General features: G+C 41.3%; 1 protein-coding gene across 2 annotated transcripts in view; it reads right to left on the reverse strand.

Annotated features, from left to right (window-relative positions):
- The window catches only part of Gabrb3 (gamma-aminobutyric acid type A receptor subunit beta3), a 243,481-nt gene that overhangs the window by 52,574 nt on the left and 175,877 nt on the right, over nt 1–15,030 (reverse strand). For both annotated transcript variants that reach the window (XM_052712800.1, XM_052712799.1), the window contains exon 4: nt 5,648–5,868. In XM_052712800.1, coding sequence (XP_052568760.1) covers nt 5,648–5,868 — 221 coding nt within the window. The remainder of the gene's footprint in view (nt 1–5,647; nt 5,869–15,030) is intronic.

Below are 15,030 nucleotides of genomic sequence, written 5' to 3' on the forward strand. Positions count from 1 at the left end.
ACTAACCCTATATCATATACTTAATTACAGAGCATGCAGAATGAAAAATCTTCTTCATTAATAATAGCAAAACACAAAGGAAATCAGAAAACATCAACCTGCACACTGGCATATTTAATAGACTATATCTGACAACATGGCCCATACAAATGTACAGGCTCCATACTGCTAACTCTCTAATGTAGAATTCTTTAAGACATTTCAATAAATTGGTTCATATTTTCTGGAAATTTCTACACATCATGAGTTTTAACAGAAGTAAGATTATTGAAAGCCAGAAAACACAGGGGAAGGTTCTTTTTAGGAGAGTTTACATTCATTTTAAAGGAGACATTCTCAAAATGGGTAAACACATGGTCAACAGACATGAGAAGAATTTTCAGACTCACTGATAATAAGAAGTTCGTAGTGGAATAAAACACCATTATACACATAGAAGGATGTCTATCATGAAAATTGGAAGAAGTATTGACCAGGACAGGAAGAAAAGAGTACCCTGCACTCTGTTAGTGGGAGTGTAAATTGACACAGCCATTATAGAAAGTGGTATACAGGGTTTAAAACAACAACAACAAAAACCTGAAAATGAGCTAGCAATTCTGTATTTACCCAAAAGATTAAAAGCTAGTTTGTCAAAGATATCTACACTCCGTGCTGAGTGCAACACTGTTTACAATTGTGAAATTATGGAATCAACCAAACTACTGAAAAACATATTATCAGAGAAAAAAGTGTAGTATAAACAATGTAACATTGTCTAGTTAACAACAACAATGAATGTTCTGTCCATTGTGACAGCATGGATGGAAATGGAAAACATTATGCTACATCAAATAAGCCAGGCACAGAAAAACAGACTGTTGTGATGTGTATGTAGTACCAAACCCAATCAAACCCAGAAGTAGTAGCAGAATGAGCTTGAGAAAGTCTGGGAGAAGAAGGAAGAAGACGATAACATTAAAATGATAAAAAAACTCAGAAAGGAAGATTATTTTCAAGGTCTACTGCACAGCATGGAGAATAAGAGTGCATTGTGTATTTCAAAATTGCTAACTATAAATTCCTAAAAGGAAGTTTCAAGTTTACTCACCACAAAAGAGATTAAATATTTAAGGAGGAATGTGATACCTAGTTTGATTCAATTATTCCACACTGCATGCATAAATCATAACATCAATTTTTACCCCTTAAGTAGATGTAATTATAAATTCTTAATGTATAATAAAAATAAACATTTAAAAATGAATAAATGTAGAAAATTAATATATAACAGTCACAGAAAATAGTCATATAAACACAGCATGAAGAAACAATATCTACTTAGGACATTCAAAAAGTAACCTTGCAATGGTCATCATTTGAATAGTTGTTAAATATAAATATAAACTGGTACAGGTTTCACTTGTCATATTTCAATGTATAACACAATTCTGGAAAGTACTTAACAGATTCTCCTTACACACACATGCACACACACACACACAAACACACACACACACACACACACACACACACACACACACACACACACACCCCTCCCTACCTGGGAATTAAATGAACACATATTAGTTATGTCTTGATGACCATCATCCAACCTCAGGTGCTTTATAAGGCAAATGACATTATATTTGTAACTTCCTTATCAACCCCTAGCACAGAGCAACGCAATGTTTAATGGGGCAAAGAAAGACATTTAAACAAAATAAGATCCAGAGATTGAAAAGAAGGTAGAGAAGACAGAGATAGAAGATAACTCCACCTTCTGACAGATAGCAGGGCAAAGAAGAGAAGTCGTGCAGGTAGGGGCGGGCAGATGAAGGCACTGAGTCCAAATGCCCTCTGCATCCAAGACCTTTCTGATACCTTGAAAGGAATGACTGCCCAAAGGTAACGTTAAAAGATGTGTTCATGTCAGGACAGCATTGTGCCTTATCCAGAGATGCCCCAGTTTCATAGCAAGCTGGCCTCTGCCAGAGGCTCAATGTGCCATTGTGGTCAACTGTGCCCAAGTCAGTGACCACTAATGAGTTCATGCAAAACTTGAGCTCAAGGCACTGGAACAGTTGTAAGAAACAGTTCGCAGTGCCACTAACCTTTCTTTACCAGTGGAACATTATTTTTCTCAAGAAGTTGTGGACCAGTCCATCAGCAGAGTGAAGGATCAATACTTTCCCAGAACAAGGCTGATCTGAGGCACTAATGTATGCTCCCTCTGGTCTATAGCCAAAGATCTTCATCTTTTCCAGAGAATGAAGAAATCCCCTTGATCCTGGTGCATCATGGCTATATGTGATGGAAAAGAAACTCAGAGACTCAAAGTAGTGGCTGACCACCAGTGTGGGCAATAGCTGGGATGAAGAAAGAGCTCAGTGTCCAACAGTGGGAAAATTCAACTTCAAGTCTCAGGTATAATCACTCCAACATACACCCACAGCCAGGGGGAAAGTACCCTCTTCTGGGTGAGACTTCCACAGCAGCACCTCATGAGGACAGGGACAACAAGTAAAAACTATGGGGAGTTTGGGTGGTATATATCTCCTCCATTCCCACACACAGTACAGACACCACTGACGAAGAGGGTCAATTTCAGCTTTCTGGTATTTCCACGTTAAAAACAAAAGGTATTCAGGAGAAAACTGACTTTGGATTTTGAATTTTGCTCTCTTCCCAGGAGCCCCTGTTACATTGCTGGGCGTCAGCAGAATCCACAGCTCCTAGTCAATCTCAAGCTCCAGACAGAGACAGCCAACACATATAGCACACTGCAACATTGAGTACTGACATTCTGTAGGCTGGGAAGGTTCTATGTATTATGATTACAATATGTTCGACTTCTGATGAGTTAATAAAGAGCCAGGCAGCAGTAGAACATGCTTTTAATCCCAGCACTCGGGAGGCAGAGGCAGGTGATATCTGTGAGTTCTAGGCCAGCCTAGTCTACAGAGCAAGACCCAGGACAGGCATCAAAACTACACAAAGAAACCTTGTCTGGAAAAACAAAACAAAACAAAAAGATGTCACAATACTATAAACTGAGGAGCATCTGATCTTATTTACCAAAAGATACAGTATACAATCCAAGCTTGAGATACTAGCTTGGCTCTGGCTTGCTGTGTTCCTACCATGATTCATCAAGTGTAACAATAAAAGAAAGAAGGGCTGAGGATAAGGGTGGAGAGTGACACTGATAAGAGCATCTGTGCCTTATTTTATAGAGAAACATTGCAATTTCTAGAGGAGAGGCTGGACTATACTTCATAGAGCAGCACAGGATGAATATGTGTGTATGTGAACTTTAAACAATAATCAGCATCTTTAATTATTAATGTGCTTTTTGTTCAAAAGCTCAAGTTAAACTCTATGAAGACATACTGTTTTGAATATCGGGATAGAAGTGTATAGGCTAGCCAACTTCTAAGAAGCCAGACGCCTGCAGTGCAGACACTGTATACACAGTATATGCTGGTCTGTTTGTACTTACGGTGATTTGTGTAGGTCCACAGAAATCTGAAGAATTGTTACAGAAATAGGAAGATCTCAATAAAGACTGAGAGGCACTAGACAACTGCACCTGGAAAAATTAGGCTGCACAGGAAGCTGCTTCCTGACAGCAGGTAACCGATGGAAAGTTAACCAAAAAGATTATATTTAGATTGCTGTGCAAAGGCTATTATGAAAGGTCCCCTGACTTATTATTGCAGTAGTACTTAATCTGTAGGCCAAGTGTGAGCTAAAGATACAATTTTTAAAAAATACTTTATTTGTTTAGTTGGTTTTCTTTCTATTTTACCTTACTCTTACCTCTTATTTGGCACAAAATTTAATACCTTGGAATGAAATTTGTGAACTTATTACAGCACTTGCATGTGTGTTACATAACTCTATTCCCCAAAGTTAAGATCCTTTGATTTTAACAAAGACAAATAGATATAGTTCACTTCTGTCAAGAAAATAAAGAATGCAGGGCCAGCAAGAGAACTCATGGGGAAAGACACTAGCCAGCAAACCTGAAACCTGAGTTCAGTCCTGGTAACTCACATGGTGGAAGGAGTGAAACAATTCCTTCAGGTAGTCTTCTACCCTCTTTGCATGAATACACACCCAAAATAAATACATGCAAAATGAAGAAAAAGAGACCACAAGGAAAATATTTTTTAAATGAAGAGTAAAAAAAAAAAAAAATAAAGGAAGAGAAACCAAAGAGCATGCTTTGTCTTTAAAAAAATGAATGTTAATTTTAGTTGATACTTGCTCCCAGCTACCCTCCATCATATACATCCACATGCACACACAGCCACGAACTCAGATACCTACACTCACCTGCACATATATGGACAAAGGCATGGCATAAACACATGCTGCCTGCCTCTACTTGGCTGAGGGAAGTGGGCAGGAAGGTAAATGGCTTTCCATTTTAAATCCCAAAGATGTTGTGGTAGGTGTTCTTCCAGGGAGACCAGCGTACTATCAGACCTCTTACACTGAAGTCAAGTGTCTCAGTGTGAGACAAAAATATAAAATGCAAATCCCGGCCATAGAAACGTCAGGCTAGACTTTGGAGAAAGATCACCACAGTTTTATTGACATATGCCATCATTCCCATATATATGTCTGATTTGGCAGAAATTTCAACTTTTGCTACAATACTGTGGTTGGTTAAAAAAGATATTCAACATCTTCTAGTTAAGGCAAAGTTAAATAATTTCCTCTACTCAATCTAGAAACTCTGCTAGTCACAGGATATAGATTTCAACACGTTTGGTTTGGGTTTTACTTTCAGCTATCAGGGTCTTCTGAAAAAGGTCTGGACTCACAACAACCTGAGATAGGTCTTCCTCCAAGAGACCCACAGGTGCTCCATTCAAAGCTGTGGGCTACTCCTAGAAGGCCTCAAGGCTGCTTTTAGTCCATGGTATCAAGGAAGTTAGATAGGCACATACTCACTTTCACACCAAACAACAGCACAGAACCAAAATCAGTGTGAAATCCATTCAGACATAGAGGACTTAAGACTATTGTTCAGCAAATTGATCATATACAACTAAAAGACAGCAGAATGGAGCATCATAGGAAGATCAGGTCATTTCCTATCCAACAGGGAAGTCCTGGGCCTCTTCTGTGCAGCTCAGGAGGCAGCCTGGTTTTCAGGTGAGTGACTACATCTTACGCCCTGGAGAGATCTCTATCTCATGTGTAAGGCTCTCACTCCATTGCTCCATAAATATCAGTGGCACTGCCTCCATAGAGTACCACTGAGACTATACCTTAAATCTGCACAGTAGACATCTTTTAAGTAGTGCAACTAGCTTTGAAAAAACCCATTAAAGCCTCTCAAGTGTCAAGGCAATATTAATTACAGGTCTTTGTGCTTATGATATGGGAGTCTGTGTTCTTAGATATGGCAACCCAATTATATACAAATTATACAAGAAGGCTACTTTTCAACTGTCGGTGACTATTTATAGTAACTATAATGCCCCAAATCTTAGAGTGATGAGATTTTCTTTTCTGCAAAGCTCAGAATGTTTCATGGATATTTACCAATTAATTTAAGGACATGGTCTCACTTACTATAATCATCTCAAGTGAGAAACTCAATGCCAATGCACCACAAAACTTCAAAACTGGCCCTGCAGAGCAGACAGACCTTAGCCCGTACAGCACTGTCCCATCAGGGTGGAGGCGGATCATGCGGTTTTTCACTGTCACTCCGTGCACAAATGACTTTTTGTCATTTAAGAAATATGTGTCGGGCACCCAGAGCTGGTCAGCCACTCGATTGTCAAGCGTGAGGTTGAGAGGGATCCCAGAATAGGCGAGCCTTTTATCTCTCCAATATTGTTGAAAATACATAGTTAAGGTATAATCCTGGGAGGAAGAGAAAGAAAAGAAAGAAAATTAGTTTGTGCTCAACACAGGTGTAACTCCTGCATGCAATGACAAATCCAGGCTGAATCCCACGTCCTGTAATGGGTAGAAGCAGTGGACACTTCCTTGGGGAGGCAAGCACTGAGTTTAATAAGCACAATGTAAGAAGAGATACATAGAAAATGAGTGACACACATACAAAATTTTGCTTTTACTTTATCAAGAGCAGCAGACGGTTGCGTTTTGAGACAACCATACAGAAATAAAAGATAAGAAACCATTATTGTAAAAATCAGATGGCTGGTAGGGAATTTGATTGGCTCCCTAGGTACATGTTTCCCCACCAAACAGACAGCGTTTTAACCAAACAGCATGGATGAACTCTAACTATAAAACCGACCCAGCAGTTGAAGCTACTTTCTTCTGCTCTTGCAAAAGCTATAAATATACAACCCTTCCAGAAACATCCACTAGAGATAAAGTGGTCTGCGGGAGGGCTCTGTGCCCCAACTTTCACATATTCTTTTACTCTCAGCTCACCCTTACTATATACTACCTTAACTGGGCCATAACCTCACCTGGAGACAACATGACATGGGGAACATGGGAGCCCGAGTCACAGCAGGACATGGAAGGAGACCACCGCACTGCCTCTGGCAACCAACAAAATCAGTAAATGCCCACTCAGAGAACTGTAAAGTAATTTTTGCTTTTTGTTGTTCTTATTGGCAAAACAGTTTATTTGGTTGGCAGAGGTGAAGGCATCCCAAATACCCAACAGAAAAATAAATAGATGAATTGCATAAATGTGCATAGGTGTATACATCAGAAAATATGGTGAGAGTCACGGGACCCTGTTGTTGAAGGATTGAGCTGAAAATTTGAAGGCATATAGGTACATTCCACAGCAAGGGAGTCCACATGCCATTTGGTCAGGTCTGTAAACATGCTCATTTTGTGGGCAGTGAAAGGTGAGGAGCAAGCCAGTTTCAGAGTCTATCCTGGACAACAGGGGCTAACATAACCCATTAGCTCACATGGCAATTCACCATGCTGTACAGTCTGTCTCATTTGAACAATAAATTATATGTATTATGCTTAAAAGTGATAAAGCACAGATATCAACCTGTCCTTTCCAGATGTGCCCAGCAAGAGGTTTCAAGAAAGCTCACACATACAAAGCAACTCTGAATAAAATATAGATTTTGGAATGAAGGTAATGCTCAGGGTCAGAATGCATGCCTAGAATGTGTGAGGCTCAGCATAACAAATGAGCTTCTACAGAAAAAGAAGAGAAGCGAGTAAAGAGGGCAAACCAATGTGTGCTAGAGTCTTAGATTTTATTTGAATTTTTAATGAAAAGGAACACCTGAGAAGTAGGAATTTCTTACAAGAACATCCAGGGGTGGAGCTCTGAGCCTAGTACATCCTATACAGATGCTCACTCCCATCCCAATAACAAATCAAAGATTTTCATGGAGAAGATGTAACTAAACATAGGCCTGGGGAAGCTAGCTGAGAAGGCAGGGAGCATGGCAAACCTGGGAGCTATTAGTTTGCAGGTGTATGGAGAGGGCCACAAAACTGGATGCCACATCAGTGGCTGAGAAGCAGAGACTGGGATGTGAGCATCGTACAGTGAAAGCCAGTATAGTTTCATGCATCAGGGTGACTACCAAGTACATTAAACCATGTATCTTTGTTTTATATGCTCTGACATCCGGGGCCCCACTGAGCTGGGGGAACAGACCTCCCAGGACTAACTAGTTATTACACAGAGTGGACAACTTCCAGGACTAACATCCACATTCAATGGATCCAGAGCCCTTGCACTTCCTTTATGGAGCTTGTACATAGCAGCTAACAATTCACAATGTCTAGTGGTCGTGGTCTAGGTCTAGGTGCAAAGTGACTGGGAAGAGCCTCTCTGGTTAGAAGCCTTGCAATTACCTAAGTTAAGCAATTCTGGGATGTTTACCTTTATCTGTTCTTTTTATGAAAACAACATTAAAGGCCTCTACTTAGAGGTGACCTTTTCTTTCTGCCTTTTGACTCACAGTGGCAAGTTCTTATGCTATCCCCATGGTGTGGTGTGTCCCTCCATTTGTTACTCTTTTGCTGGCAGCCATCTCCCAGTACCTTGGCTGTCCTAGACTTGAGCATCTTGTGACGGAAAATATTGTCAACTTGACAGGAACTAGATCACCTAGGAAACAGAGCTCTGGGTATTATGTAAGGCAGTTTCTAGATTGGATTAGCTGAAGTGGAGCAACCTACTCTAAATATGGGTAGCACGATTCCATGGTTTGGGTGGGATTCTGAGCTGAATAAAAATCGAGCTGAGCAGAGCCATTCATCTCTATGCTTCCTAATTGTGAATGCAATGCTCTTGCCACCAAGCTATGGCTGTAATTAGGTATTGTATACTCAAATTGTGAACCAAAATAAGCCTTTTCTTCCTCAAGATGATTTTTGTCAGGTATTAATTTATGAGAAAAACACCTTTCCATCGTATAAAATTAGCATTGAGAAGTAGGGCCACCTGTTAAGTTGCCCACACTCCAGTGGTCAAACTCACCTGCATTAGTATATGGGAAGGACAACTTGGACTCATAGGGTTATTTTTTTTTAAAGGCAAATTTGGGAAGAGGTTGGAGGAGATAAAGGAAGAATGTGAATAGATCAAAATACATTGTATGCAGGTATGAAATGTTCAATGAACTCATAAAAATATGTTTAAACACAAAAAAGAATTGGGGTCATTGATCTTATGAACCTGATCATGTGGTTTGTAGGTCTTTGGATCTGGTCTATGGGAAGAATGTGGGAGTTCAGAACACTAAGCTAGAGAAAACCTTTAGAACACTATAAACAGAACCAAATGGACTATTCTGGTGGGAATTCTGAGAGAGTAGAGGACGAACTCATGAGGATTCACAGAGGAATACAGATGCTACTGAGAGCTGGGCTAGGAGCCATTTAGGTTACACTCTGGCAAAGAATCTGGATATTCTCAGTCCTTGTCTGGAGCCTGAGTGAAGTTGAATTCAAAAGGAATGCATCAATGGCTTGGTGGAGGCAATCTCAAGGCAGGTTAGCCTTCAAGCTGAGTCATCTACTGCTCACTATTCTTTTCCAGGTGCACAATGAAAGACAGCAACAAATGGAGCAAAATGGTAAGAAAAGCGTGCCCTTTGCTGGGGAAAGAAGTTTGAAGTTTCAGACAAGAAGAAAGAGGAGAAAACGGTTGTAGTTGTTAAGGAGATGAGCCCCATCAAGGACCAGCTGCTTTCTCAGCACTGGGGCAGCTGGAAAGGTAATCTTGAGGGTAGAACCCCACCCATTGAAGAAAACCTCCTGTGAAAATCCAAATTCATCAAAAGAAGAGAGCCTAAACTGAGGCAGGTGTTGAGGGGTTTCCCTGATCAAAAAACAGCCACCTACGACAATGTGCCCCAGGGTCAGCACGTAGTCCATATGGAACTAGTTATACCTACACACAAAAAAATGAGACCAGACATAGTGTTGCTCATCTAATCCCAGCACTTAAGATGCAGAGACAGGTGGATGTTTGAGAATTTGAGGCTAGTCTGGTTTATATAGGGGGTTCAAGGCCAGTTAAGCAGCAAAGACTACATAATGAGACCCTAACTAAAAACCAAGACAAAATAAAAGCTGGAATGGAGGCTTAAAGCCAAGGTTCTGGAAGGCTGCTGAAGCCACAACCATAGAAAGGGGGGGGGGGCTCAGAGTCTACTGCATTAACTGAGAAGGAAAAGCCCAAGTTTCAATGGAAATGATAGGATGGCGGCAATGCCAGGACCCTGGAATGTTGGCTGAGGAATGTTGCATTCAAGGAGTAGAGTTGACCTGTGGAAGAGGTTTTGTGTGCTACAGGATTGCAGAGCTGGAGGGTGAGGCTACTCAAGCCCTTTGAATCTCAGATAATTCCACAAGGAGCTCCAGATGCCTAACACTGATCTGAAGGATTTCACATCCCCTTCTTGATTTGGGTACTGCTTTGGTCTGATACTTCTTTGCTATGTTCCCATTTCTCCGTTTTGTAAAGGGAACATTTATTCTGTGGCATTGACTGTAAGAAGTATGAAACTTGTTTGTTTTATGTTACAGCAACTCAGTGTTAAGAAATTGCCTGAGTCTCAGAAGAGAGTCTGCACATACACTTGAAGAGAGTTAGAACTCTTAAAGACTATAGGGACTTTATACGTTGGATGAAATGCATTTTGACTATGAGATGGTTTTGACAAGGGGTGGAAAACTGTGACTTGAAAATTATCTACTTGAGTTTCAGTTTGACATGGTGTAGAGTTGTGATGGTTAATAATACCAACATGAAAGGATCTATATTACCAAGGAGACAAACCCCTGGGTATATCTGTGGCAGAATTTCTAGATTAGATTGAGCAGAAAGGTGCATCCTATATATGGATGACACCATTCTCTAGGCTGGATCTTAGACTAAAAGGAAGAAAGAGAGCCCAGTGCAGGAATTCATCTCTCCCTTTGTTTTAGCAGTGGACACAATGTAACCATGACTTCAATATTCTCTGCCATAATAGAATATGCCCTCAAACAGTGAACCAGAATAAACTGGTCCTTCCTCACATCCCTTTTGCAGGGCATTTTGTCACAGTCACAAGAAAAGTAACTAATGCACGTTTCACTTACATTGTCAAGCGCAGCATGTGAGGGAGGGAGGTTGGTTATACAACCAAAATCTCAGTGGGTAAGGGGGCAGAGGTCGTGGTGAAAAGCACCTGTTGTTTGGAAGGGAAAGAAGTAGGTATAGTGTGCTGGCTTGGCAAGTCCTGAAGTGTCAGACACTGTGCTGATCCAGAGTTGCTGGACCATGGACCTCCGCACCATCTATACTAACTTTTGTTATAGAGGTGATGTGCAATAGCCCAAACATGAGCAGTCATGGAGCATAGCAACATAGAAATGGATGCCATTATCAACTTGAGTTCTCCTATGTGCAAAAAACTCTCCAAACTATCAGAACAGAAAAGTTTCACTCGAGTCTTTCTTTAACTGCCACCTGCTTCCCTATGCCTGAGTCATGAAGTCTGACACTCTCCACAGAGGCCCCTTCTGAGTGGCTTCACATGGTTTGTCATGAGGGAAAAGGAAAAGCATCAGTTTGCACTGGGAGCCAGCTGTCATTCACAGTCTGAAGGCTCAGGATTAGGTTTTATTTTGGGTGGTGTTGCTCTCTACACCATCAGCAGCACCTCCTAGTTTGGCCTTTGGTGTTTGCTAAAGTGATTTGAGCTGAGAGGAAGAGCTTAGGGAGCCAGAAGAAAAGCCTACTTAAATTCAAAATCACTGAATCTGCTCAGCCTTGTAAGGAAGTTGCAAATACATCGATGGGTACATTAATCAAAAGCTCCTTTCTCCTTGCAGACATTGGAGGATGAAGGGGAAAGGAAGGTGAACAAAATGAAGCAGATGATGGAATGGACCAAGACCCCCTGCACTAGCTTGTGCCATTGTGAGGTAGCAAAAAGTGAATTCCTTAGCTGGGAAGTGATGCTGCTAGCTGCCCCGAGATGAAGCCCAGAGCTTAGTGACCAATCATCCCGTAACACATTCTCACTCTCTCTTGTATTTCAATACAACACAAGTGCTGTCATCATTTCTACTATCCTGTCTCAACCTAGACAAATTTAGAGAAATGATTGAGTCTAGCCACGCTATGCTCCTTCCCACCACCTCTCCCTGAAACAAGGGAAACTGGTTTTGAAGTTAGGCATATCTCCTCTGCAACATCAGGGCCTGATGGGTAGGGAGCTAGAAAGATCTGCATATTAAAGAGGAGTCAAATTGGTAAGGGCTGTTTGCAAAGGCCATGGAGAGTGGAGAACCAGGTCCTGAGGCATTTTTAGGAGTGAATAAGAACTATGTTAGCCAATGTTTCACTGCAATACAACTGTTTAAAAGTGCTGCTTCCAAGGGTTTCAGAAAAAAAATGGCCTATTTTTCACAAGTGGAGCCATGAGCTAGACATAGAAGAAGCCATGTATGGGATGGATAATCCATCATCTGAACTTCAAGTCAGTCAGGAGCAACCAACAAAGACTATAAGGCTCTAAGAACCAACAGAAATATTGGTTGTGGAGGACTGGGGATGAGTGCACTAAACTTCACTAAAAAGATGCAGCTGGAGCTCTGGAGAGGGACAGGGTTAGAGGATTTGGTGCCTGTCTACCTTGGTTTTTGACCCAAGGTCTCTCACTGGTCTAGGGCTCAGGAATTCAACTAGGCTAGAGAGCCAATAAGCCCCAGGGATCCTTCATCTCCCCAGAACTGAGATTCCAAACTTGCCACCACACTTACCTTCTCCACATTGCTTTAGAGGCTCACACTCAGGTCCTTGTGCTTGCACAGTGCTTGACCAAATGAACTATCCCTTCACTCTTACTTGTTTTATTTTATGTAGTGGTAGACTCAGGTGATACCTAAGTATATGAAGTTAGGAGTGGCTCAGGAGCATGCAGGCTTTCAAAGAATAGCCAGGCAAGCCCACTCAATGGAGGGACAGGCCCATGCATCTGGGAGACCCACAGGTAGCTAAGAAGGACTCAGGGCCTAGCAGTATACACAAAATAAAAGAAATATCTAATATCATAGAGTCAACCTAATATGTAATACATAATATATCTCTACTAGTATGGTTGACACAGCTCTCATTATCAGACTCTCAGATGTCTAGACACACCTACTTATTGAACAAATATTTATTTTATGACAACCATGTAGTAATCAATGTTGGGGGTGGGTGATGAGCTAGGTGCAATACAGGCCTTAATGGGTTGGCCATCACCAGACTGAGGAAATATGATTTTAGGTGTCCATAATTCAATTCAAGCAATTTGGATAAGGTGCTACAATGAACATGAGGAGACACAAAAGAAGCTACTTCCAGGGAGGATAACCAAGGGCAAATTCCTGGAAAGGGACTTATGTGAAAGCTGCTTGACATAAGCCTTGAAGAAGAGGTAATGGGTGAAGTAATCTTCGAATGGCTACTGACATCACTGCTACATGCTCAAAGCCTGCTGCCGGAGGGCCAGATACAGGAGGGTGATTAACACCTACCCTTCCCCATGGATGGTCACCACAAGCACTCTGCAGATGAAGGAGCTCATAGAACAGTGTTTTTCAACCTGTGGGTCACAATGCATTTGGGGGATTGCATATCAGACATCCTGCATATCAAGTATTTACAGTACTATTCATAACAGTAGCAAAGGTATAGTTATGGAGTAGCAAAAAAATTTCACAGTTATAGTCACTACAGCATGAGGAACTGTATTAAAGGGTCACAACATTAGGAAGGTTGAGAACCATTGCCCTAGAGGGAAGGAATTGAATCAGCAGAGGTCTAGAAATTGCTGTCTGCAAAAGAAGACACCAAAGATGTTGAAACTCAGAAGCAACTGTCCTACTGATCTGTCTAGTGGTAATGATATATTAGAGTCTCTATTCCTTGTTATCTCACAGAGGCTCATGTCCCTAGTTCTGAAGGATTTTTTTTTCTGGTGAGGAAAAGGCCAGTTTTTCAGGGACGCAGCACACTGATCTCTCTCAGACACGAAGAGCATCTGAAAAAGAGAGCTCTGACTGTGGCTTCCTTTTCCACATCTGCTCCTTACAGCACACCCGGTAGAGCATCAGAAAATAGAGCAGGAAATAACAGGGGTCAAGAGGTGACAGAGTATAGGAGGGGTGGGTTCTGATGAAAGGGAGGAAGAGTATTGTTCAGACATCAGGTTCAAGAAAAAGGATTGGGGCAGCATGGGACTCTGGAAAGAAGAGATCAGAGGAGTTGGGAATGAGGACCAGCACTGTCCATTTTGATATGGCAGGCCCAGGAATGGCCAGCCTAATTAAATTAGCACACTGGGGAGAGACAGGCTGCCTCCTGGCACAAGTTCTCAGAAAGAGTAGCTGGTGGTATCAACACCTCTAGACCTGGTATTGGCAGCAGAAGAAGAACGTCAGAGCTCACAGAAGTATTATTGGAATGGTCAGAGCATGACTGTGTGTTTAGGTGAACAAATCCTCTCCATTGTTGGGGGTGGTGTCAATACAAATGGATCATTTCTATAGAGCTTCCATCCTGCTGCCCTGGTTTACATTTTAAACTTGCATCACTTCTGGATGTAATGAGATGTGACTTGGTTTTAGACTGGTTTGAGTCAGTCAAGCATTTGTAAAATATTCTTTCTATGACCTCATTGACATTCAGAACTGTGCAGGAATCTCACCAGCTCACACCCATTTCATCTTGTCCCTACAACCTTAGGCACCATGAAAACACTTGGCTTCTGTTGAGGCTGCAGGGATTCATTTTCTGGCACATGGCACCCTACAACTTTCTCCTCATACTAGCTTAGCACTTCAATCCCAAATTCTCTCCAGGAAGGTTGCTGGGGAAGGCAACTGTCCCGGGACCCCTGAATGGCCTCCATTAGAGAGAACAGTCCATCTTGGAACCTAAAAGCTGATGAAAGGAGAGTATGAACTTCAACCCAGACTGTGGCATAACAGAAAGAGGGAAAACTAAGAGGAGACAGAGGGAGGAGAAGAAAGAAAAGGGGCAGGAGGAGGACCTTCTCCACAGTCCGGTTGAAGAGCCCACTAGCTAAGTCAAGAATACCAGCACAATTAACATCAACTAAGACAACTGCCTATATGGAGACAATTATTCTTTTTATATAAAGTTGTTATATACAATATAGAGACAAAATATTCTTTTTATATATAGTTGTTTCAAACAAGAATGCTAAAATAGCAATAAATCATGACCTTCCAGTATGGCCTTTCTCCTTTCCAGATGTAAACCTGTAATTTTCTAGGAACCTGATTAGAAAGAATCACTTCTTGTAAACCTCGTGACCAATGGTTTTGCCTTATGAGATTGCAATATTGCCAAAGGCAACTTGGACACCATCCTATAATCTCAATTATTGGAAAAGGAAAAAAGAAAAGGAAAAGAAAAAGAAAAACATTTCTTAGTAATTTTTTAAGATATAAGTGGAGCATCACTAAAATTATATATATGTATACACACACACACACACACACACACACACACACACACATATATAAGAAAACTAACACGAGTCTCTTGGTAAG

This window comes from Peromyscus californicus, unplaced genomic scaffold, assembly GCF_007827085.1.
Source record: "Peromyscus californicus insignis strain IS unplaced genomic scaffold, ASM782708v3 Scaffold_4__1_contigs__length_199733344, whole genome shotgun sequence".
Taxonomy (NCBI): Eukaryota; Metazoa; Chordata; class Mammalia; order Rodentia; family Cricetidae; genus Peromyscus; species Peromyscus californicus.